Source organism: Rana temporaria, chromosome 2 (assembly GCF_905171775.1).
Source record: "Rana temporaria chromosome 2, aRanTem1.1, whole genome shotgun sequence".
Taxonomy (NCBI): domain Eukaryota; kingdom Metazoa; phylum Chordata; class Amphibia; order Anura; family Ranidae; genus Rana; species Rana temporaria.
Genome location: NC_053490.1, coordinates 94,646,388 through 94,671,765, shown reverse-complemented (window position 1 = coordinate 94,671,765; position 25,378 = coordinate 94,646,388). Strand labels below are relative to the sequence as shown.

Genomic DNA, 25,378 nt, shown 5'->3' with positions numbered 1-25,378 from the left:
CTATACCTACATGACAATGGATGCACAAATAGGGTCAGTAGTCAGCGGAACCCACCATCTGCTGCGCCTACTACGCAGACTCACGCCCTTTATCCCGAAAGAGGACATTGCAGTCGTGGTGGGAACAATCATCAATTCCAGACTCGACTACGCAAATGCCCTCTATCTAGGACTCCCCAAATACCAAATCACTCGTCTGCAAGTCGTTCAAAATTTGGCCGCTCGACTAGTGACTGGGAAAAAACCATGGGAATCAATCTCGCCTTCACTGAGATCCCTTCATTGGTTGCCAGTAAAAGACAGAATCACTTTCAAGGCACTCTGCCTAATACATAAGTGTATTCAAGGCAACGCCCCTCAATATCTATGCGAAAAAATAAAAGCCCATAACCCCAATCGCATTCTGCGATCCACCAATCAAAACCTCCTCCAGATAACCAAGGCCAGATACAAGTCCAAAGGAGATCGAAGATTTGCAGTCCAGGGACCTCGCCTGTGGAATGCACTACCAACCACCATCCGACTGGAGTCGGACCACTTGGCCTTCAGGAGAAAGATTAAAACCCATCTCTTCTGAGGTCAAGGGGTTCCTTACCCATGAAATGGATACAGCGCCCAGAGGCGATTCAGTTTGCATGTGTTGCGCTTTACAAGTCTCTCTCTCTCTCTCTCACCTCAACGTTTTGAATCACGGGCAGATTTCCTCCGATTTCTGCCCACATTCAAAGTGCCATGGTGGAAATCACAAATCGCAGAACACATATTTGAGATTCCATTCATTTGAATGGCACATAAAGTTGCGGTGCAGTTATGCCGCAATTGCCTCAAGATAAATCGTGTGGCAATCGCGGCAACCTGCAGCGTGTGAAGCATGTCACCCAAAAGTAGCCCCTGAACTTTTTTTCGGTGACAAGCTTCACGTGATGTGGTTTGCCACGATTGCAGCGTGGTTTATCGCGCAACAATTGAGCCAGACCCGCAACGCGATTTTAGGTGCCATTCAAATGAATGGCATCTCAAATGTGTGTTCTGCGTTTTCTCATTCACACTTTGCCACTTTGAAATCGTGGAAAATCTGCTCTCGATTCAAAATGCTGAGGTGTGAGTGCAGCCTAAAGCCTCGTACACATGATTGGATTTTTAGCGGACAAAGTGTAGGACTTTTGTCCGAAAGGCGTTGGCCAGGAACTTGTCTTGCATACAAACAGCAAAGAATTGTCAGCCAACAAACACTATGTGTTTTTTTCAGCTCATTCGCACCACCCTTTGGGCACTTTCTGCTAATGTTGTGTGTGGTGAGCATTTCTACAGAGCATGCTTGTTTGTACTTTGGACTTTTGTCTGACGGACTTGTGTACACACGATCGGACAGTCTGACAACACACAATTATTGTCAGCAAATTTTAAAGCATGCTATCCAACAATTGTCTGATAGAGCATACAAACTGTCAGATTTTCAGCCTATCATCACACAATTCCTGTCGGATAATCCGATCGTGTGTACGAGACTTAAGAGTTGTAACATGGCTTCTGGTGTAAACCAGAACTTCAAGTGTAAGTAAACCGCAACAATGAACATCTCTTATTTGGTACCTTTTGGTCTTAAATGCACAATAGAATGTGTTATTAATCTAATGAGGTTATCTGGTGCCCAGGGCAAAGAGTAGTGGTTGGGGTTAATAACAGTGTGTCCAGAGCCAAAGTCATTGTTGAAAGAAACCCATAAGAAGTCCCATTTGCAGTTTGTGAGAAGCCATGTGGGGGACACAGCAAACATATGGAAGAAGGTGCTCTGGTCAGATGAGACCAGCATTTTTATTTTTGGCTAAAAGGAAAAAAGCTATGTGTGGTGGAAAACTTACACTGCACATCACCCTGAACACACCATCCCCACTGTGAAACATGGTGGTGGGGACGCTTTTCTTCAGCATAGACAGGGTCTAAGGGAAGATGGATGGAACCAAATACAGGGCAATCTTGAAAGAAAACCTGTTATTCCCTGTGCACACAAGCGGAAAAAAGTTGTATGGTTTTTCGACGGAATTCTGCCTAAGCTTGGCTTGCATACACACGGTCACACAAAAGTTCTCTGGACTATCGAGCGTTAAGAACGCGGTGACGTACAACACTACGACGAGGCGAGAAAAATAAGTTCAATGCTTCCGACAGGGGTGTGGAAATAATAAAACAAAAAAAAATCATAAAAAAATTTACTTGTCCAAGGGACTAAATCTGGGTCCCAATCTACTTGTCCTAATTCAAAGCCATTTTTAAATCTGAGGTGCTTTTAAGAATGTCTGAGACTTTTAAAAACGAAACCCTTTTTGGCGAATTAAACTTGCAACTGTAATTGCAGTCAAAGGTGGTTCTACAAAGTATTGACTGAATACAAATGCACACCACACTTTTCACATATTTATTTAAAAAAAAAATGAAAACCATTTATCATTTCCCTTCCACTTCACAATTATGTGCCACTCTGTTTTGGTCTATCATACCAATAAAATACATTTACGTTTTTGGTTTTTACATGACATAATATGGAAAATTTCAAGGGGTGTGAATACTTTGTCAAGGCACTGTAGGTGTTTTTTTTCCATGCACATTTGAGTTAATTTTGCATTCTGGCCTTCTTTGTTGGATTGTAACAGCAAGTGAAATGAGGATGATATTGGAGGGGCTGGTTACCATAAGCTGGAGACACATCAACATGCATGTTATATGCATTTTTATTTGCTGTCATTCCTATTTGTGAGTCCTATGATGCAGTAAAAAAAAAGATTCACTTTTAAATAAAGTAAAATCAATAGAAAAACTGTCTGCATGCATTGCTGCATGTTGCAACAGGTGTGTTAGATCGCAAAGGTGTGGATGGGGCCCTAGTTACATAGTAGGTGAGGTTGAAAAAAATACAAGCCCATCAAGTCCAACCTATACGTGCAATTTTATGTCAGTATTACATTGTATATCCCTGTATGTTGTGGTCGTTCAGGTGCTTATCTAATAGTTTTTTGAAACTATCGATGCTCCCTGCTGAAACCACCGCCTATGGAAGGGAATAGGATTGGTCCCAGGACAGAACCCTGGGGGACCCCACTTCCCACCCTGACCATTCCAAGTACTTCCCATTTATTACTACCCTCTGAACTTGCCCTTGTAGCCAGTTTTTAATCCATGTACTCACCCTATGGTCCATGCCAACTGACCTTACTTTGTACAGTAAACGTTTATGGTCAACTGTGTCAAATGCTTTTGCAAAATCCAGATACACCATGACTACAGGCCTCCCCTTATCTAGATGGCAGCTCACCGCCTCATAGAAGGTTAATAGATTGGTTTGACAAGAACAATTCTTCATGAATACATGCCGATTACTGCTAATGATATCATTTTCATTACTAAAATCTTGTATATAGTCCCCTATCATCCCCTCCAAGAGCTTTCATACTATTGATGTTAGGCTAACTGGTCTGAAAATTCTAGGGATGTATTTTGGCCATTTTTTAGATATTGGTGCTACATTGGCTTTTTTTCCAATCAGCTGGTACCATTCCAGTCAGTAGACTGTCAGTAAAAATTAGGAACAATGGTCTCGCAATTATTTGACCGAGTTCCCTAAGGACCCTCGGGTGCAAGCCATCTGGTCCCGGTGACTTATTAATGTTATGTTTTTCAAATCTATTTCTAATTCTGTCCTCTGTTAGCCATGAGGGTGCTTCCTGTGATGTGTCATGAGGAAAAACACTGCAGTTTTGGTTACTGAAGCCCCCCGATTCCCTCGTGAAGACTGAGGAGAAGAATAAATTCAATATCAAGGACTCTTGTTCGCCCTTTTAAATTTACTTCCCAATAGGATGCACTGGCTAATGCCCTTTTTTAATATGCTCTTAAAGCAAACCCATCTCTCCTCCGTGTTCTTCGTTCCTAAGAGTTTATTCCAATTTATATCTTCTAGCAAGGTTCGTAGTTTAGGGATGTTGGCTCTTTTGAAATTTGATGTCTTTGTATTCCCCTTATGTTTCCTATTTGTGTGATTTATACTGAAGCTAATTGACCTGTGATCGCTGTTTCCTAAATTGCCCCTTTCCCCCGTGATCAGGTCTGTATTGTTGGTAATCAGTAAGTCTAGTAACGATGTGTTTCTAGTTTGTACGTCTACCATCTGACCCATGAAAATGTCCTGCAAGATATTTAGAAACTGGTGAGCCTTAGACGAATATGCAGTTCCTTCCACCCAGTCTATGTCTGGATAATTAAAATCCCCCATTATGAGGACACCTCCTATCCTTGCCGCTAATCCACTTTATGATAGGAGGTCCGTCTCCCCCTCCTCCATGATAGCGGGATCTTCCCCAGCCCCTCCCAGTAATCTGTCCACCAGATCCGTGATGTGCCGAACCCGAGCGCCCGGTAGACAGCATACAGTTTCATGCTTCAGGCCTTTGTCACAGATTTTCCTCTCTGTCCTTCTAAGAATTGAGTCCCCTACCACCAGAATTTGTCTTTCCTTTCCCTTGGCTCCCCCCCCCCCCCCACTCTAACTGGAGGAGTTCTTCCCCTGGCAGCTAGGGGAGTCTCTCAGCTCCAGCACCAATGTCACTCAACGGGGCATACTTATTGGGATGTTCCAGCCCAGGATTGGCCTCCCTGGCATTTTCCCCTTCCTGACTGTCACCCATCTACTCTTTTCTAGTGCCTGCACCTCTTAGTCTCCACCCACCTCTGTGCTGGCCCCTGCCGGGTACGTTCCCAGCTCTCCTTTAGTATGAAGGGTCTTCTCAGTGCTGACAGTTGCTTCCCTAGATTCAGAACCTGGGCTTAAAGGGAAACAACATGCTTACATTTTGCACAGCAGTATTCGCCCTTGACCGGATGATCAAGGAATGCATACATACTGCAAGATGTACACCAAGTCACATCTCCACACCCGCCGGTCATTGTATCTACTAATTTAATGAGGATTGAGGATTATATCCTGTCCAAGTTAAATAACAACTAACTTCCTGACACTAATACTCAACAATACAGCCCACGGGCACTTGCAGCCCACGTGTACTCACAGCACATGTGTACTCGCAGTCCACGTGCACTTGTGTACTCGCAGTCCATGTGCACTCGTGTACCTGCAGTCCACTTGCATTTGCAGCACTCGTGTACTTGCAGTCCACGTGCACTCGCAGCACTCGTGTACTCGCAGTCCACGTGCACTCACAGTCCACGTGCAATTGCAGCGCTCATGTACTCACAGTCCATGTGCACTCGCAGCACTCGTGTACTCGCAATGCGCAGGTAAACACACACTACTCAGATCCACACAATACAAAGGTACTCGCAATACACGCAGAATACACAGGTACTCTCAATACTCAACAAAAAGTTACTGTTACAGTTGAACTTTAACTTTACAGCTAAAGTGCAGTATCAATTCTCTGTACCCCAACTACCAGACACATAACAAAATCCCAGAGTATATGTCATCGGCCCATCAGAATTCAGGCAGAAATGGAACACCCCTTAGCTGCTGTTTCCCACAGATATGATAATATTAAAGACTCCAACTTCTAGACAGGGAACCAAAACTTTGTTTCTGCAAGTTCCTTTTTTTTTTTATTTGTGCATTTAAGAGAGTTGGATAGTCATAACAATGGGGGCTTTTATTTTACTGTATTTTTCTGGTACAATCATTTTTAATGTAATAAGTATAACATCTTGACAAACGTTCACCCACGCAGGGGTATATTTCAATGAGCATAACAATCCTGGAACTTTTAAGGGCTGACAAACTATTGCCCTAGATGCAGGTACTCTGGAATACAGCGTAGGGTAATGCATGTACTGGTCCAGTAGATAACCCTATCAGAGGTCGGGGTGAACATTTGATAGATGCAGAATTTTTTTAAATGTAGCAATGGTGGCTGATTGTCGACAAGGATCCAGGGTCACCCTAGAGCAGGGGTGCCCAACCTTTTGAAGCACGAGGGCCACTTAAGCGACTTGGTAACTGGTCGCGGGCCACAATCAGCGGAGCGGGTGGATGGCAGGTCCGTGTCTGCTCTGCATATGCAGAGCAGACACAGCCTGATCAGATTGGAGGTAGGACACAAGTCGGTTTACATCTGCCAGTCCTTAGAGGTGAATGGAGGGTCCAATTGGGTCAACCCGACCATGTGAAAGGGGCCCATGGCTGCTTTTACACTGATGCTCTGCGGTTTACCGGGTGCAACGCAGTGCACCTTTGGCTTTTCTGCAATTTGCAATAGACTTCTATTATATTCTGCAGGTTTGCTGCACTTTCAGAAAACTCACCAAACTCATAGGTAATAACAGAAGTCTATGTCTCAGTACAGGTAACCCGCAGGTGCTCTGCATCTGTGGATCAGTTTGAAAGCAGCCTGCAGAACAGATATGTCCATAATATACACTGTCATTTTAGTAATAAACTGACCTTTAATAACAGTATTCTATTTTATTCCATCCCAGAGCAGGAGGTCGCGGGCCACATCAGAGGGCTCCGCGGGCCACATGTGGCCCCCGGGCCACTTGTTGGGCACCCCTGCCCTAGAGCAAAGCAGACCAAGGGCAGCCTTAAGCATGGTCTCGGTTGCAAAAAGAAGAAGGAAAGAGAAAAGAAAAGAGACAAGAAAGTAAGAGTCTGGATAGAAAAAAAGGAAGGGTGGAGGAGGGTGAAGTCCTGCAGAAGGGGGTAATAACCAGTTCGCTCTCAGGAGAGGCCCAGACTGCTCGGGTGCAAAGTGGGAAGAGCATAGGACCACCATGGTGACCATACTTTAAGGAATTTAGAGTGAGAATATTTTAAAATACTCAACATTTTCTCATTGATCATTTAGATTGGTTACAGTGCTCTTCACCATAGCAAACAGAACAGGAGTCTTCTTCCAAGATCTGGCTATAACCCATTTGAGCGCAATAAAAAAATAAGATGCCAGTTTCTGTTGGTATGAGAACAAGCCCTGAATCTGGCAGTGCAACAAAGCGATTTTAGCATCTCTGTGTATGGGTGTATGAAATAAGGAATGTAAGAGTCCAAACACTCTGGACCAAAACCCTGTGAGACAAGGATAAGCCCACCAAATGTGTACTACATCACCCCGTTGGCCACACCCTCTAATGCACTGTTCACTATAGGATGGGTTCAAGCTCACAATTCGGGCCGGTACCACTGTAAAAAGACTTTGTATGCAGCTTCTCGAGTAGCTGTGTTAAAGGAGCACTTGGCCATAGAGGACAAAGCCTTGTTTCAGTCGTCTGGTTCAATAGAGGTCCTGTTCCCACTTCAACTTATAAGATGCGGACTCGGGCAAGTCTTTAGTGTTTAGAGAAGAGTACATTTTCGAGATTGCACCTGGGGGCACCAAGAGAATGGAGGCAAAGGTGTCCTGGGCCTCCTCACAGTCCATGTCTGTACAGGGTGGAATGTGACACTCGGAGATGCTGAAAAGCCCAGATAAAGGATAGGATCCTATTTCTGCAGTAAACATAGAAAAAAAGGAAGGGACATGGGCTGGGAAGGTACGAAAATAATAAAGAACTTTGGGGGGATGGTCATCTTGACCGTGTGGATGTGGCCTATCCAGGACAAAGAGAGGAACCGCCAGGATTGCATTAACGATGTAAGTGATCATAGTAGGGGATAGTAATTGGTGGCAAAAAGGGATGAGTAATGAGGAGCCAGCTTGACTCCGAGGTGATCCGGGGAGGAGGCGTTCCAACGATACAGGAAAAAGGCTAGTAGCTAATCCACCAAAGAAGGTGGTAAGGAAATATTCAAGGCAGTGGTCTTGTGGGGTTTGACTTGAATCCCAGAGAAAACTGAGAAATGGGAGAGGAGTGATTGAAGATTAGGAAGGGTGGTCAGGGTCAAGAGGGCATCATCAGCAAAGAGGCTGACTTTATGCTGAATACCAGCATACGGAATACCAGAGATGTTGGGATAATCTCTAAGGGCAATGGCCAGGGGTTCAAGGTCTAAAATAAATAGGGACGGTAGCAGGGGGGCAACCCTGCTGATCCCTCTGTAGATCGGGAAGGAGGGAGAGAGTTGGCCAGCATATGTGACTTTAGCGTAGGGGGAGGAGTAGAGGGCCGAGATCCATTGGAGGATTTATTCCCCAAAGCCTAAATGTTCCAGAACATAACGCAAATACTCCCAGAAAAGCGAGTCAAAACGCTTTGTAAAGATCAACCGATCGATGAAGGCCAGGGATCTTGCGATGTTGAAGCAGATGTATCAAGTGTATCACATTACGGACATTGTCCTCCGCTTGACGGCTGGGAAAAAAGCCCACCTGGTCTCTGTCGATCAATGCTTGTAGGTATTTGTTTATACGAGTACATTTTACTGTATATTTTTTAACAGGTAATTTTAGTACAGGTTTACTTTAATAGTATTTACCTTTAGTAAAACCTCAAGTTACTTTGATTGGTGGATCATGATATATAAGCAGCTGACATTAACGGCTAAGTTCACCTTTTCACTAAAATACACTGTGCTGTCTAGGGGTCTCAGTGTGTTTTAATTAAAAAAAATAAAAAATTCTGCTGCATTATGTAAAACTATTGGTTTCATTTTTACATTTTAGATGGGGTACCTCAAGATTTTGCCTAATTTTAAAAGGGTGCTTTGACTACATTTTTTTTTTTGAGAAGCACTACTGTAACCTTTAAATGTAATCTCAAACTTTTCTTACTAAAGTCAAGCTTTTGTAAAACTATTGTTTCCTGTGCTGGCAAAAATCCTCCTTCTCAACCCCACAGTTACTGAAAGCACCCCCTGTGTTTATAAACCAAAAATAGTTAAAAACCAGCACATGTGAATATCAAATATACAAATATTTAAACAAAATAAAGTAATTTATAAATACAATTTAAAAAAAAGTGCTTATGTAACGCAATTCAAAAAGTACTGTGAATCCAGTGCAATATTAATAGTGCCAGTGATAAATGTTCTTATGCCGCGTGCACACGATCATTTTTCGCCATGAAAAAACATTGTTTTTCAAAAACGTCATTTAAAATGATCGTGTATGGGCTACACATCATTTTTCAGGTTCTGAAAAACGACAAAAAAAAAATTCGAACATGCTGCATTTTTTAACGTTGTTTTAAACAATGTCGTTTTTCGGGTTGTAAAAAATTATCGTGTGTGGGCTAAAACGACGAAAAAAACCCGCGCATGCTCAGAAGCAAGTTATAAGACGGGGAGCGCTCGTTCTGGTAAACTACCGTTCATAATGGAGTAAGCACATTCATCACGCTGTAACAGACAAAAAAGCGCAAATCGTCTTTTACTAACATGGAATCAGCTAAAGCAGCCCCAAGACGAATGAAACTTCCCCTTTATAGTGCCGTCGTACGTGTTGTACGTCACTGCGCTTTGCTAGATCATTTTTTTTAAACAATGGTGTGTGGGCAACATCGTTTTTAATGATGAAGTTGGAAAAACTTTGGGCCTAATCCACAAAAGGGATACGCCATCGTATCCCTGTTTCTATCTATGGAACTGATCCACAGAATCAGTTTCACATAGGCAGAAGATCCGACATGTGTAAGGGACTTACACTGTCGGATCTTAGGATGCAGTACCGCAGCCGCCGCTGGGGGCATTTCTCGTCGAAATGCTGCTTCGGGTATGCAAATTAGCACTTACGGAGATCCACGAAGCTTTTAAGCTTAATTTTTTCTCCGTAAGTATTTGTTTGCCGTCAGAAAATATTAGGGCTGCTTTTACAAGGCCTAAACTGTTTACACCTTGTAAAAGTAGACCCTTCTATCCCACGTCGCTGTCATTTTTTTTTTTTTTTACGCCCGTCGCGATTCTCAAAACCCGGCGCAACGTAAAACCGCGCAAAGCACGTCGGGAAAATGACGTCGGGAGCATGCGCAGTATGTCCGGCGCGGGAGCGCGCATAATTTAAATGGGACTCGCCCCATTAAATTAAGAACGCCTTGCGCCGGACGGATTTAAGTTACACCACTCAAAATTTCTAGGTAAGTGCTTTGTGGATCGGGCACGTAGGTAGAGATTTCGCGGCGGTGTAACTTAAATGGCAAAAGTTACGTTGCGCCGGGTTTTTGTGGATTAGGCCCTTTTGTTTTTTGGACATGCTGAAAAACGACGTTTTTTTTTTCATGCAGAAAAATGATCGTGTGTATGCGACATTATACACAAGAAAACTGGATCTACCGATAATTTTGACATGTTGCTCTCACTTTTACTTTTTTTTTCATCATGCACTTAGTCTAAATTAGCAAAGTGTTTGTTTTATTTTAAGTATGATATTTTTTTAATAATAAGTGAGGAATGTTATTTTTCTTTTGCATTTAATGATCAGTTATTTGTATACAATACATTGGTAGATGGCAAACCAGGAGTGCTTGTATAGAGCCACCCCCATAGGGGTCCCTGGAAGATGTCCCCAGAGGTTGTTCTGAACTTGCAAGCTTCCCAACACCTCTGACATACTGGGTTCTGACACATATTTCAAAGAGAGAATGCAGATGCAAAAGACACCAAAGAAACAGCGATTGCAAATGGGCATTTTACTGGATTTTCTTGAGTTAACAAAGGAAAGGAGAATGTGAAATGTTTGTATTTCCTAAATTGCAACATTAGCATAAAACAGAATTATAGAGATATGAAACAACATGGCAATAACCGATAGCGGCCAACAAATCTTAAGGGGGGGGGGACCTTTGACCCCAGGTGCAAGTGGTGGAAGAGAAGACTTTTTGTCAGTCAGCTTCCTCCACTCCCTGATGCCACAGACATAAATAAATAAAACACAATATGCAAAACCTGAGTGAGAGTTCCTTTTTAATATAAACAGGTGCCATAGACTGATTCCTTTGTTTGAAGAAGTCCTTGCAGTAAGGGTATCCGATATATTCCGCTAGCTATAAAGGGGCCGAAAGATGTTGCTGTGAAATGGTGACCAGCAAAGATGGATAGGATTAGCAGGGTGCTTCCCAGTGAAAGGCTGTTTGAAGAACAAAAGAATGAATAAATGTGTCTGCATGCAGCGTCTCTGAATGTAATATTAAGGGTGGGCTACTGTCCACTCACCAATCCTAGAGATACCAAGGCTTGTGGGGAAAGGATGTCGCGGAACAGGCTTCAATCGACCTGCAGTCAGATTAAGAATGCCCGACTGGCAACCTGACGACCCAGGAGTTCAATGGCGTCTGCGTGGGCGTAGGTGAGAGTGGGCCTGAATATTCAGTCTGCCAATGAGAAGACCGGTGGTTGCGGGATCTGCCTTCAGGGATCAGGCTCACTCACGGAAATTACCTCCGTGCTGTCCAGACTGCAGCGCTCACTCACATTGGCCAGAGCAGCCTGGTCTCTCACTCCTGCAGTTGTAGCTTCTGTGTCTCAAGAGAGCAAGCCCCTCCCTAGACCAATGAATTTCTCTGCTTACCCAGAATTATTTCTCTCTCCAGCCAGCTGGTACTTGTAGTTTGCAGCAGCATTAGATCCATTGGAATCTCGACTTTCCAGAATACATGTCCCATGATCCCCCTTTCAGTTGTGGTCTCTCTACCTTTGCAATCAGGAAATGATGCAATAATATCGAATGCTGGGCACTAGAAGAAACGAAGCTCAATGCAATCTTCAGTAAAGAGTGTCCCAATATGGCAAAAAAGATATAGCCAGCGCTCATCTACACTTGTTAAGGCCTATTTTGAATGTGACTATATCTGAACTAGATTAGGATAAAGAAATTCATAACCAAAAGCTTGTTAGCTCTGTACATGAAATGTTTGTTGGCTGCAATTACTGCCAAGTGTCAATAAGAATTTGTAGATCTAACATGTTTGGACATGCCAAATGAATTTTGTATTTTTGTTGCATCTTTAAAGGGGTTGTAAACCTACGTGTTTTTTCTCCTTAATGCATCCTTGCAGTGTCCAGCCCCCAATTACTTAATTGAGCCCTGAATTTCCGTGGGCGCGATCCCGTGTCGCTCTCTACATGGGTTCTTGGCTTTTCATTGTATAGATTGATAGCAAAACAGCCGTTGGCAACCGCTGCTGTCAATCAAATTCAATGACGCTGGCGCCAGGGGGCGAGGCTGAGTAATACACTCAGAATATATAGACACCGAGTGTATGACACAGGAGCGTTTCCCCGCAAGGTAACCCCCTCGGGGGAGAGCTTTCCAGAGGGGGTTATCTAATACGGGGACCCCAGAACAGGTGGATCGGGACCACTCTGTGCAAAACGATCTGCACAGTAGAGGTAAGAATGACATGTTTGTTATTTAAAAAAATGACGGCTGGGCGGTTGCGACTCTCGTTCTGGCCGGGCGTCATATGACGTATTTGGCTTCTCGGGTACAGATGCGGGTCCCCGGTGGCCGCGATATTCGCTGGACATCCCACGATTGTCCGGTAACAGAGCAGGACCGTGGATCTGTGTGGAGGACACAGATCCAGGTCCTCCTACAATTAGAATCACTCCCTAGGACACACATTTAAAGAGTGAGTAAACCCTCTTAAAAAAACAACAACAAAAAAACCTGCAAGACAAAGGCATAATGAGCTAGTATGCATAGCATACTAGCTCATTATGTACAATATTACTTACCTCAGATCGACCCAGCAGTCCTCGTCTCCCCCTCCAGCCGCCGACATGTCTCCCTGGAGTTACTTCCGGGTATTGGGGCTCCGCATGCACGCGGGAGCCGCCGGTAACGGCACGGAGACTGCAGCAACAACACATAGGTGCCATTGCTTCAGTTTTCCCCAATGCGCATGTGCCGATGACATTGGCACATGCAGGAGACAGGGGATATGTCCTAAACCATGTAGGTTTTGGAGATATCCTCGTTAGCTACAGGTAAGCCTTAAGGGGGATGCAAAGGTAAAAAAAAAATCCTAAATAGCTTCCTTTACCTTAGTGCAGTCCTCCTTCACTTACCTCATCCTTCCATTTTGCTTTTAAATGTCCTTATTTCTTCTGAGAATTGCTCACTTCTTGTTCTTCTGTCTGTAACTACACAAAAAAAATTGCAATAAGCATATATTGATTGGTTTGCGCAAAAGTTATAGCGTCTACAAAATAGGGGATAGAATTATGGCATTTTTATTATTATAATTTTTTTACTAGTAATGGCGTTGATCTGCAATTTTTATTGGGACTGCGATATTGCGGTGGACATATCGGACACTTTTGACACTATTTTCGGACCATTCACATTTATACAGCGACCAGATGCACCATTTACATATAAATGTGACTGGCAGGGAAGGGGTTAACACTAGGGGGGCGATCAAGGGGTTAAAGTGGTTGTAAACCCTATTTTACAACCTTATGCTACAGGTAAGTATAGGGGTTGTAAAGGTAAAAAAAATTCCCCCTAAATGGCAGGAGTGTCGGGACACCCACTAACACACAGCTCCTTTCTCTATCTGCAAAGTAGAGAGTGTCCTGACACTCCTGCTCGCCCCCTCCCCCTCAAGAGGCTTTCTCCACACCAGGGAGAAAGCCTTGCATTACGGTGTGTAGTTACAGACAGAAGAACAGGAAGTGAGGATTCCTCAGAAGAAATAAGGACATTTAAAAGCAAAATGGAAGGAGGAGGTAAGTGAAGGAGGCGTGCACTAAGGTAAAGGAAGCCATTTAGGGGGAATTTTTTTTACCTTTACAACCCCTATACTTACCTGTAGCATAAGGTTGTAAAATAGGGTTTACAACCACTTTAACCCCTTGATCGCCCCCCTAGTGTTAACCCCTTCCCTGCCAGTCACATTTATATGTAAATGGTGCATCTGGTCGCTGTATAAATGTGAATGGTCCGAAAATAGTGTCAAAAGTGTCCGATATGTCCACCGCAATATCGCAGTCCCAATAAAAATTGCAGATCAACGCCATTACTAGTAAAAAAATTATAATAATAAAAATGCCATAATTCTATCCCCTATTTTGTAGACGCTATAACTTTTGCGCAAACCAATCAATATATGCTTATTGCAATTTTTTTTTTACCAAAAATATGTAGAAAAATACATATGGGCCTAAACTGAGGATTTTTTTTTTTTTTTTTTTTATAATTTGGATTTTTATTATAGCAAAAAGTTAAAAATATATATATATTTTTCAAACTTGTCACTCTTCTTTTGTTAATAGTGCAATAAATAAAAACCGCAGAGGTGATCAACTACCACCAAAAGAAAGCTCCATTTGTGGGGGGGGCGGAATATAAAAATGTAATTTGGGTAGTGTTGCATGACCGTGCAATTGTCATTCAAAGTGTGACAGCACTGAAAGCTGAAAACTGGCCTGGGCAGGAACGGGGTTTAAGTGCCCTGTATTGAGGTGGTTAAAGGGTATGTAAAGGTTTGGTTTAAAAAAAAAAAACATGTCATACTTGCCTTCTTTGTGCAGTTGGTTTTGGCTCCTCCTCTTCTCGAGTGCCCCATTGGAGAGCCACTCTCCCTCGGGGCACTCTTGCAGGTGCACTCCCGTGTCCTGCTGCGTCCATTGACACAGGCAGCAGGACTCAGCCCCGCCCCCCCCCCCCGCATCATTGGATTTGATGGACAGCAGCGGGAGCCAATGGCTGCACTGCTATCAATCTATGCAATCAGGTCCCGAGACATCGGCTGGAGCTGGTGTGCTCATCCCTGTCGCTGGAAAGACCGGGTTTAGGTAAGTAAAAAGGGGGGCTTCTGCATCACAGGAGGTTTTTCACCTTAATGCATAGAATGCTATAAGGCGAAAAACCTTGAGAGTTTACAACCCCTTTACATTTCAGCAAAAAAATGTCCACAGTGCACTTATTTTTACTTAGAAAAACAACAAAATATACTTTGACTAAGGGTGCCTAAGCTATTGTATACAACTGTATAATGTTTTAAAGAATAATAGTCAAGAATCTTTGTTTTTCTCCACAGGCTGACAGAAGAAGTGAAGAAAAGTTGTCATCAAGGCTGGCACAATTGGACAGGTATATGCACCTGTTATGGTTAACATTCCATGGTTCATCAGATTATGGTTCTTCTGTAATGTATTCATAAACACCAAGTGGGCTTCAATACAGTAGATCACTACAGCCAGCAATAGATGTGGGCTGCAGATGTAGAGCACATCAGAGGGGTTGGGAGCAAAAAGGATGCGATTTACTTTAAGGGCCCTTTCACACTGGGGCATTTTTCAAGCGCTTTAGCGTTAAAAAAAGCGCCTGTAAAACGCCTGAAAGAAGCTGCATCTGCAATCCCAATGTGAAAGCTCGAGTGCTTTCACACTAAAGCGCCTGAAAAACACCCCAGTGTGAAAGTGGTCTTAGCGTTAAAAAAAGCGCCTGAAAGAAGCTGCATCTGCAATCCCAATGTGAAAGCCTGAGTGCTTTCACACTGAGGCGCTGAGCTGGCAGGGCGTCAAAAAAAGTCCTGCATGCAGCTTCTTTGCAGCGCTTTAGGAGCGGTTAATACACCGCTCCTAAAGCCCCCTTCCCATTGAGGAAGCTTTTTTTAACGCCAAAGCGCCTGAAAAGCGCCTCAGTGTGAAAGGGGTCTTAGCAGCGCTTTACCAGCGTTTTTCGGGCGCTGGCAGTGTGAAAGGCCTCTGAAAGCACTTGGGCTTTCACATTGGGATTGCAGATGAGGCTTCTTTCAGGCGCTTTACAGGCTTTTTTTAAACGCCAAAGCGCCTAAAAAACGCCCGAAAAACGCCCCAGTGTGAAAGGGGTCTTAGAAACATTGGTAAACATTTAACCTGGGAAGTTATGAGAGGCTCGGAAAGCATGTAAAAAACTGACCCAACACAATACTATAATCTCTATAATACTATACTATAAACTAGTAATGGTAATATAATCTCTATCAGAATTGGTGATAATAATTAATATATGTTGTGTGGCAACACAAATATGTGATGAAAAAGTGGTAACCAAACCCACATAAAACATGCACTTAAACCTATTTGTGACTATATATAGCCAAAGAACAAAAACAAAAGTCCATAAAAGTCTCAAAGTGCCAAAAAATATTATTTTTAGTGAACATGTGTATGAAAAAAAACAAGGGTCAGTATCATGTTGGAATACTGCCCTGCGGCCCAGTCTCCGAAGGGAGGGGATCATGCTCTGCTTCAGTATGTCACAGTACATGTTGGCATTTATGGTTCCCTCAATGAACTGTAGCTCCCCAGTGTCGGCAACACTCATGCAACCCCAGACCATGACACTCCCACCACCATGCTTGACTGTAGGCAAGACACACTTGTCTTTGTACTCCTCACCTGGTTGCCGCCACACACGCTTGACACCATCTAAACTAAATACGTTTATCTTGGTCTCATCAGACCACAGGACATGGTTCCAGTAATTCCATGTCCTTAGTCTGCTTGTCTTCAGCAAACTGTTTGCGGGCTTTCTTGTGCATCATCTTTAGAAGAGGCTTCCTTCTGGGACGACGGTGGCAGCACTCACACGTCTATTTCCCAAAGACAACCTCGGGATATGACACTTAGCATGTGCACACAACTTCTTTGGTCGACCATGGCGAGGCCTGTTCTGAGTGGAACCTGTCCTGTTAAATGGCTGTATGGTCTTGGCCACCGTGCTGCAGCTCAGTTTCAGGGTATTGGCAATCTTCTTATAGCCTAGGCCATCTTTATGTAGAGCAACAATTCTTTTTTTTATATCCTCAGAGAGTTCTTTGCCATGAGGTGCCATGTTGAAATTCCAGTGACCAGTATAAGAGATTGGGCACGATGACACCAAATTTACCACACCTGCTCCCCATTCACACCTGAGACATTGTAACACTAACGAGTTGCATGAAATCGGGGAGGGAAAATGGCTAATTGGGACCAATTTGGACATTTCCACTTAGGGGGTGTACTAACTTTTGTTGCCAGCGGTTTAGACATTAATAGCTGTGTGTTGAGTTATTTTGAGGAGACAGCAAATTTACTGTTATACAAGCTGTACACTCACTACTTTACATTGTAGCAAAGTGTAATTTCATCAGTGTTGTCACATGAAAAGATATAATAAAATATTTACAAAAATGTGAGGGGTGTACTCACTTTTGTGAGATACTGTATATCACATACACACTTTTTTTAGGATAGATTACCTTGATACACATTTGGCTAAGCGCTGTCTTTCTTCATTTATTTTCTTTCATGTTGAGATTTCTCAATTAAGCCTCATGAACTTGGTATGCATACACATGGCAGGACTTTTTCAGCCAACTTTCACCAAATCACATGGTTTTTCAGCTCTTTACCACCACCCTTTGGGCAACTTCTGCTATTGTTGTCTGATCTTTAGCATTGGTTCTGAGCATGCGTGTTTGTACTTTGGACTTTAGTCCGATAGACTTGTGTACACACGATCGGATTAGTCGACGTAGCACATTTTTTTTGCCAGAAAGTTTGTCTGTTTTCACAGCGAACATTTGTCCCAATGAAAAAGCGAAAAAACATTTGTCCGATGGAGCGTACACACGGTCGGATTGTCTGACCAAACAGGTCCGTCGGACATTTGTTGTCATAGTCTGATCGTGTGTATGGGCCTTAAGACAGCAGCTAGACAGGATTAATTAACTACTTGCCGACCAGCCGCCGGCAGCAGGTCAGCTGGTCGGCTCGGCTGAGTGAGATCACGTAGCTATACGTCATCTCGCGTTTCAGCCAATAGGGGCACGCGCCCTCCGCTCGCCCCTGGTGCCGACGCATGTGCCCGGGGCACCCGCGATCGCTTTTTACAGTCAGGGGGAGAAATGACGGATCGTCCGTTCATACAATGTATGAACAGCGATCAGTCATTTCCCCTAGTCAGTCTCACCCCCCCCCTTCAGTTAGAACACACACAGGGAACATTCTTAACCCCTTCCTCGCCCCCTAGTGTTAACCCCTTCCCTGCCAGTGGCATTTTTATAGTAATCAATGCATTTTTATAGCACTGATCGCTATAAAAATGCCAATGGTCCCAAAAATGTGTCAAAAGTGTCCGCCATAAGGTCGCAGTACCGATAAAAATCGCTGATCACCGCCATTACTAGTAAAAAAAAACAAATATTAATAAAAATGCCATAAAACTATCCTCTATTTTGTAAACGCTAGAACTTTTGCGCAAACCAATCAATAAACACTTATTACGATTTTTTTTTTTTTTTTTTTTACGAAAAATATGTAGAAGAATACGTATCGGCCTAAACTGAGGAAAAAAAAATAGTTTTTTTATATATTTTTGGGGATATTTATTACAGCAAAAAGTAAAAAATATTCATTCTTTTTCAAAATTGTCGCTCTATTTTTGTTTATAGCGCAAAAAATAGAAACTGCAGAGGTGATCAAAATACCACCAAAAAAAAGCTCTATTTGTGGGAAAAAAGGATGCCAATTTTGTTTGGGAGCCACGTAGCACGACCGCGCAATTGTCAGTTAAAGCGACGCAGTGCCGAATTGCAAAAAGGGGTCCGGTCATTGACCAGCAATAAGATCCGGGGCTGAAGTGGCCTAATTCAATTTTTTATTGAATGAAAAAAATTACTTGATTCCACACATTCCAGGTGGATGGGGGAATTGCCCCCGCTGAGCCTTTGTATTCTGATAGTGGGGAGACTTCATAGATAGAAATTTGTCAGGTCCCAGTTGAACCAGACAAGTTTTGATCCATGTATGGCTGGCTAAAGTATGAGTCTGGAGAAGGTAAGGGAGTGGCACATCAGGGGGGTTGGGGGAAAAGAATAAGAACACTTTAAGAAACATCGGTAGCAAATATTTCAATAAAAATAATAATAATAATAATAAAAAAAAGAAACATTGGTAAACATTTAGGCTGGATTCACACTGAGGGACGCAGCAGCTCACAGCAGGAGTCCGGCGTCCCCCCCATTTATCATTCCAGGTCGGATTTCAGCCCAAATTTAGGGCTGAAATGGACCAAAAGACAAAAAGGGCTCCCGTGGAATTTGCACTGAAGCCGCTGCAGAGATGTATGCATTGGTGCAATAGAGAGCTGGTCAATCTCCTGCTGTGCGAATTGGATGCGGTAAATCTAGTTCACTAGTTGTGAACCCAGCCTTAAGATGCTCTAAGAGGCTCAGAAAACAGGAAATGTGTTATTTCTTATTGAATATGTGAAAGTGAATATGAAACATATACACAAAATCTTTATTTACCTGAAAAAAATACATTATAAATTAAGTTATAAATACAATTTTATTAAAAGGAAAATATTTACAAAACAATATGCATTCATACCACTGACAATCACTTAACATAGTACTAAATAAGCTCCACCACAATATTAAAGTTATCTAGCAGTATCTGCACATGCCTTTTAGACGTGTTCCTGGGAGTGCTGAGAGCTGACTCCCTCACACTCTATACACTTCATGCACACAGTAATGTGTGCATTGCTAAATTGTTTAAAATGACTGGCATAGAAGATATCAAGATGTCCAAGAGCACACCCAAGTCAGGTTCAGTGTCCCAATTGTGGTGTTCTGCCAGATAATGGAAAAGGAATATTTAATTTTCAGTTTTACTAACTGCAGTATGAAGGGGAACTCCATGCAGTTTTTATGTTCTCTGAAAGCTCTCTCGAAAAAGTATCAGAGCTTTTAAATAAGTATGCCAGCAGTGTCTGCCAGAAATTGTGTAGGAAGTGCTGAACTTTCTTAAAAGCACAGCATGCTTTGAAAACAGTACCATGAAAGCAAACTCCGTACTGGATTAAATAACTAAACAATACAAAAAAGATCAGTTTTTAAAAATATTAAAGGCCAGTTCACACCATAAAACGCAGTCCAGATGCGTTCCAGGTGCTTTTTTGCATGCGCATTTTTGATGCGTTTTTAATGCGTTCCAGTGCATTTTTGATGCAGTCCAGTGCATTTTTTCTCCCTCTTTTTTTTTCTTAACCTCAAATAAGGAAATGTGTTCCAGTACGTTTTTGGTGCGTTTGTGCAGCATGTTGTAAAAAAATAAATCTGGAACGCACTAGAACTGCAAGCACTGGTGTGAACTATGCCATTGAATACCATATAACCTACTTTCCATGTGTTTTTGATGCAGAAAAAAAATACACTGGACTACATGTGGTGTGAACTGGCCCTCAAATAATATCAAAATAAATTAGACCAGAAACCATTATCATTTCTGTTTACACCTAGACCTAGCATCAGGTTTTTTTTTGTTTGTTTTTTCATGTTAAAGGAGCAGTAGGGCCAAAGCTCTTTTGGCTCTACTTCTCCTGAGGAATGCAGGATTTCTGCACTCCTGTATTCCGCTTTCAGCCAACAGCAGGCTAAAGTCCGCTTTTGGCTGATGTCACTCAGCTGGTCCAGACTCTGGAAAAATCCCAACATTAATGTCAGAATCCACCCAGATGACTCAGCCTCTGAGGGAGCCGCTGGAAGACTGAGACAGCGGTTCCCACCCCCTCCACAGCCTGGCCCTCCAGTGAGTACTGGAGGGGCAGAACAGAGAGCCGATGACTGACAGCTATAACCGGCAATAGGGATGAGCTCCGGAGTGTTCGCACAGTCCACGTGCAGAGCCTGCCAGGAAGTCTGCATTGCGCTGCGCTAATTACAGGCAGGGAGACATTGTCCCCATGCTCGGCTGCAGAGATCGGGAAATGTCTCCCTGCCTGTGATTAGCGCAGCACCATGCAGACTTCCTGCCGGGCTCTGCACAGTCGCCGGGCTCTGCACATGGACTGTGCGAACACGCCGGAGATCATCCCTAGCCGGAAACAGTAAACATTGTATTGTGATGATGAGGAAACCTCCTGCTGTCAGTATACAATAGCACAGGTGGGAGGGATTCCCCCATCAACCCATGGCTGAAGGAAAAAAAATTGCTGATTGTACAGCCAGCCTAAAGTCTGGTACACACAGTGGGCTGAGCAAAAAAAACTGACAGATTGCTGTACTAACACAAGCGATGTTAGTATAGCCATCTCCGCGCTGAGCTATTGTATTCTGACAGAGGGACTGCAAGCGCTGATCCGATACTGATCAGCTGCTTTTTTCCCAGCATGCTAGGTTGACCGAAGCTGGCCAGACTGTTGTACATATGGGCTGATTGTTGGCTAGTTTCTGTTGAACTGGTTGATATTCGGCCTGTGTGTACCAGGCTTAAGTGTAGCATTTGCAGGTATTTATTACCCCTCTCAGAGACCATCGTTTCCCCCCTATCAATGCATTTATATTCTTTTCTTCTCAGAAGAGCAAGGCCATCTTTTTTTCAAGCATTAACCATAGTCCGCATTGATTTCCTGGACTGTGGTGCTAACTCAAAGATGACAATTAATAATCTTGGTGTCTGTGCAGTTACTGCCTGTGTTCAAGTATGTCTGGCACAAATTAACCCCTGCTGGAGCCTCTCACCCTGTGACTTGCTACAAAGTTACATCACATCACAGGGAAGAAGACTGAGGAAATGCCAGCAACACACTGATTATATCATCTTAGCCATCAAAGGCTCTTATGCCGCATACACACGATCGGTTTGTCTGATGAAAACGGTCTGATGGACCGTTTTCATTAGACTAACCGATCGTGTGTGGGTCCCATCGGTGAAAAAACTAGGAACTTGTTTTAAAATTATCTGATGGTTAACTAACCGATAGAAAAAAACGATCGTCTGTGGGCACGTCCATCGGTTAAAAATCCACGCATGGTCAGAATCAAGTCGACGCATGCTTGGAAGCATTGAACTTCATTTTTCTCAGAACGTCATAGTGTTTTATGACACCGCGTTCTGACATGATCGTTTTTTTAACTGATGGTGTGTAGGCAAGACTGATGAAAGTCAGCTTCATCGGATATCTGATGAAAAAATCCATCAGACCGTTTTCATCGGATGAACCGATCGTGTGTACAGAGCATAAGGCACGATTCACATCTTTGCAGGTTGCTTTTGAGCGTTTCTGCAGTACTTTTTGCGGTGCTTGCCGCATTTTTGGACACGCGTTTTCACTGCCAGCTAAATAAATAATAATTGAGAAATCCATACCAGGCCCTTGGGTCTAGTATGGATTTGGAGGGGACCCCCACACCAAAATGTAAAAATGGCGTGGGGGTACCCCAAACTCCGTACCAGACCCTTATCCAAGCATGCAACCAGGCAGGTCAGGAAAGGGAGGGGACGAGCGAGCGCCCCCCCTCCTGAACCATACCAGGCAGTATGCCCTCAACATGGGGGGATGGGTGCTTTAGGGCAGGGGAGGCTCTGCGCCCCCCACCCCAAAGCACCCATCCCCCCATGTTGAGGGCATGCGGCCTGGTATGGTTCAGGAGGGGGCGCTCGCTCGTCCCCTCCCTTTCCTGACCTGCCGGGCTGCATGCTTGGATAAGGGCCTAGTATGGATTTTGGGGGGACTCCCACGCTATTTTTTATTTTTTTTTGGCATGGGGGGTCCTCTCCGAATCCATACTAAACCCAAGGGCCTGGTATGGACCTGGGGGGGAGGGGCACGCTGTTTTTTTTTTCTCAATTCTTTATTTTTTTTTATTATTTATTTTTTTAGTCGGTAATTCTTTTCTTTTTACATTCAGTACTTAAAGGATCACTAAAGGATTTTTTTTTTAGCTAAATAGCTTCCTTTACCTTACTGCAGTACTGGTTTCATGTCCTTATTGTTTGTTTTTGCTTTGAAGTAGCTGTAATTCTGCTGTGATCTCCACACTTCCTGCTTGGCTGGCGCCTTAGAACCACAGTACTGGGAGCTTGTCACGGTGGTCTAAGCTGTCATTACTGTGTGTCTAAAACTTAACAGAACCAATCAGATTCATTTTAAAAACAAAACACTGCCCTGGATTTGTTTGTTTTTGTTCTGTGGGTCTCTCTACTTCACATAAACATGAAACCAGTTTAAAAACGAAAGTAAAACTGCAGGCACATTATATGATTAAATTGAATCTATTTTTAATCATTTTTAAAAGGAATCAGTTAACTTTTATGTCTCTATACCCTGTAAACCGTCATTTCAGCAAAACATTTTTTTTCCTTTAGTGACCCTTTAAGTACTAAACTGGTGTTTCATGATGATTGCATTATGCCCATAAGGTGCTAAGCTGCTTTTTGTTTGTGGGATAGAACCATTGTCCAAAACATATATTTTATCTTGAATTTCTGCTCCGGATAGGGTACTTCATCACCAAGATAGTACTGCTACCTTTTGTAACCTCTGAATGTACCCTTATATGACACAAGCATTTTTATCTGGGATGTAATATTTTTAAATAAACAATCAGATATTGTATTCCTAACCAACCACAGACTTCTATCTATAGTAGATGTAAGACTTTTGGACTATCTTGACAATGTCAACTCTTGTTTGATTTGCAGTATGCAAAGACCAACTGTGGGAGCAGCAGCAAATATACAACCTCCCCCCCCTCCTCCGTGTCCTCCCCATCAAGTTTTACCTATATCAACAAATCAGGCATCTGCTTCATGTAGGGTAAGTTTATCTGTTTGTGGAGGACATTACAGTGTTTTTTTTAAGCAATGAGCCTAGCTGTTTAGTTACATGCATGGACAAGGTTACTTACAAGTGATAAATATGTTTAATCTATTTATAGTTCATTATAATATAATACTTGGGTAGATATCAAACATGTAGTGCTTGTTAGAAGGCTTGTTTTAAAAATGTCTATATCTTAGATAGAAAAGGATATCAATTCATAAAACAAGAGCTTAGCTCTGTAGAAGAAATGATTGTAGACTGATGGAGAAAACATGCAACAGAGTGCATTGGGGTATGCCCCCTTGGACTTTTTATGGCAGGAAAAAGTAGTAGGAATCAAGGTAGATAAAAAAAAAAGGCACAAAAGTGCCAGCTTTATTAGTGTAGAAAAGGTAAAAAGTATATTGTGTGAAAACACAATTTCACTTCAGATACATATTAGAACAGTGCACCAACGAATCATCATAACACAAGACATATTATAATATCCCAAACTAATGGTACAAAAATACTGCTCAAAACAAATTGAGATCAGCCATTTGGATTCACATACATAAACCCGACATGTTTCGGAAATTATTTTGCATTGGTATACATTTTTTCCTTCCTCAGGGGTGGTACTGCAGTTTGGGGAGCTATTGTTCTTGTCTGTAATATAAATGTAAGTATATAATGATATTTACATAAAGAAAACATCAATATACTATAAACAACCTTTTTTGAGTACAATAAATAACAAAGCCAAAAGGTACTTACATATTTGATTCACAAAAATACAAATAAAAGCAGCACAAAAAGACAGTACATGCTGGCTGCACAAATCCATGCACAGTGGGGGTGGCTAAGAGTGTGTCCAGAGGCTGATTATCATAGCATATTCACAAAAGGCGCCTGGTATGTAGCACATCAGAAGAGCTTGCACTGTAAAAACAATGGCAAGAGAAGGAAGTAATGAATCCTAAGGGAAAAGGGGTAGCACTCACAATGCCACATCCGTATTAATGAGAGGAAAACATTTAATTCATAACCTTTATTCATACAGGAGAGCTGGCCTCCCGGACCAGATTTCGTAGGATCTGGAAGGACCATAGTCCTGGTGTGAAACCTAGGGGTGGCATCCTTGGTAGGATGTCTTTGGTAAAATTCTTGCCTTCCTACATTGGTATGGAGATGGGGCTAGCCTCAAGTTCCAACAAGGATCCGATCTCGGCCTTGTCAATATTTTTCAAGGGTCGCTTGTCTCACACTCTTGATCCGGGCCGCTATACAAGGGGTGATGTGTATAGGTCCGCCAGTTAGGTCGCCCTTGTGCTCGGAAGATGTGATCTAGTTTTGCTGGCTTACAGAGTCAGCACCTTGGGCTGATGCACCATGATTCCCTTCATCCTTCTAAAGAAGAAGTCGGTGGTCTTGGTTGCGGTTGCCTCCGCAAGAGAGTATTGGCAACTTTCTTTGTATAGAGCCATACTTAATTATTTTTACAAGAAGGATGATGTTAAATCCTCACCCAACTTTGTTTATTAGAAGGATCTAGTTTTCATTTGAATCAGGATATTCTTGCCTTCCTTTTCTTTGTTTCAAAACCTTGGTCTGCGGAAGGAAAGGTTATGGCTTTTCTCTCAATAGAAATGAGAGCAGTTTAAGATCTAGCTGAAGGCTTCAGATAGAAACCTAACGTTTTGTTTTGCTGCCAGAAGACCCTAGAGGTGGGCAGGCAGTGTTCGGATCAGCTATTAAAATGGCTACACGCACTCTCATTAGTATAAGAGAGGTCAAGACCTATCTGAAGCAGCTGCTCAGATACGGAAAACTGATGTTGCGCTACCAGGATGCCCCAGGAAAGGGCAGGCAGCGTCTAAATCGACTGTTGTCTAATGTTGATTCATCAGGTTATTATTCAGGCTTGTGGTTAAGAGAGGGCT

The 25,378-nt window shown here is 42.9% G+C and overlaps 1 protein-coding gene across 1 annotated transcript in view; it reads left to right on the top strand.

The window, feature by feature from the left end:
* The window catches only part of LOC120929247 (protein mono-ADP-ribosyltransferase PARP4-like), a 136,873-nt gene that overhangs the window by 32,785 nt on the left and 78,710 nt on the right, over positions 1-25,378 (top strand). The window contains exons 3-4 of the mRNA XM_040340555.1: positions 14,917-14,969; positions 23,336-23,450. Coding sequence (XP_040196489.1) covers positions 14,917-14,969; positions 23,336-23,450 — 168 coding nt within the window. The remainder of the gene's footprint in view (positions 1-14,916; positions 14,970-23,335; positions 23,451-25,378) is intronic.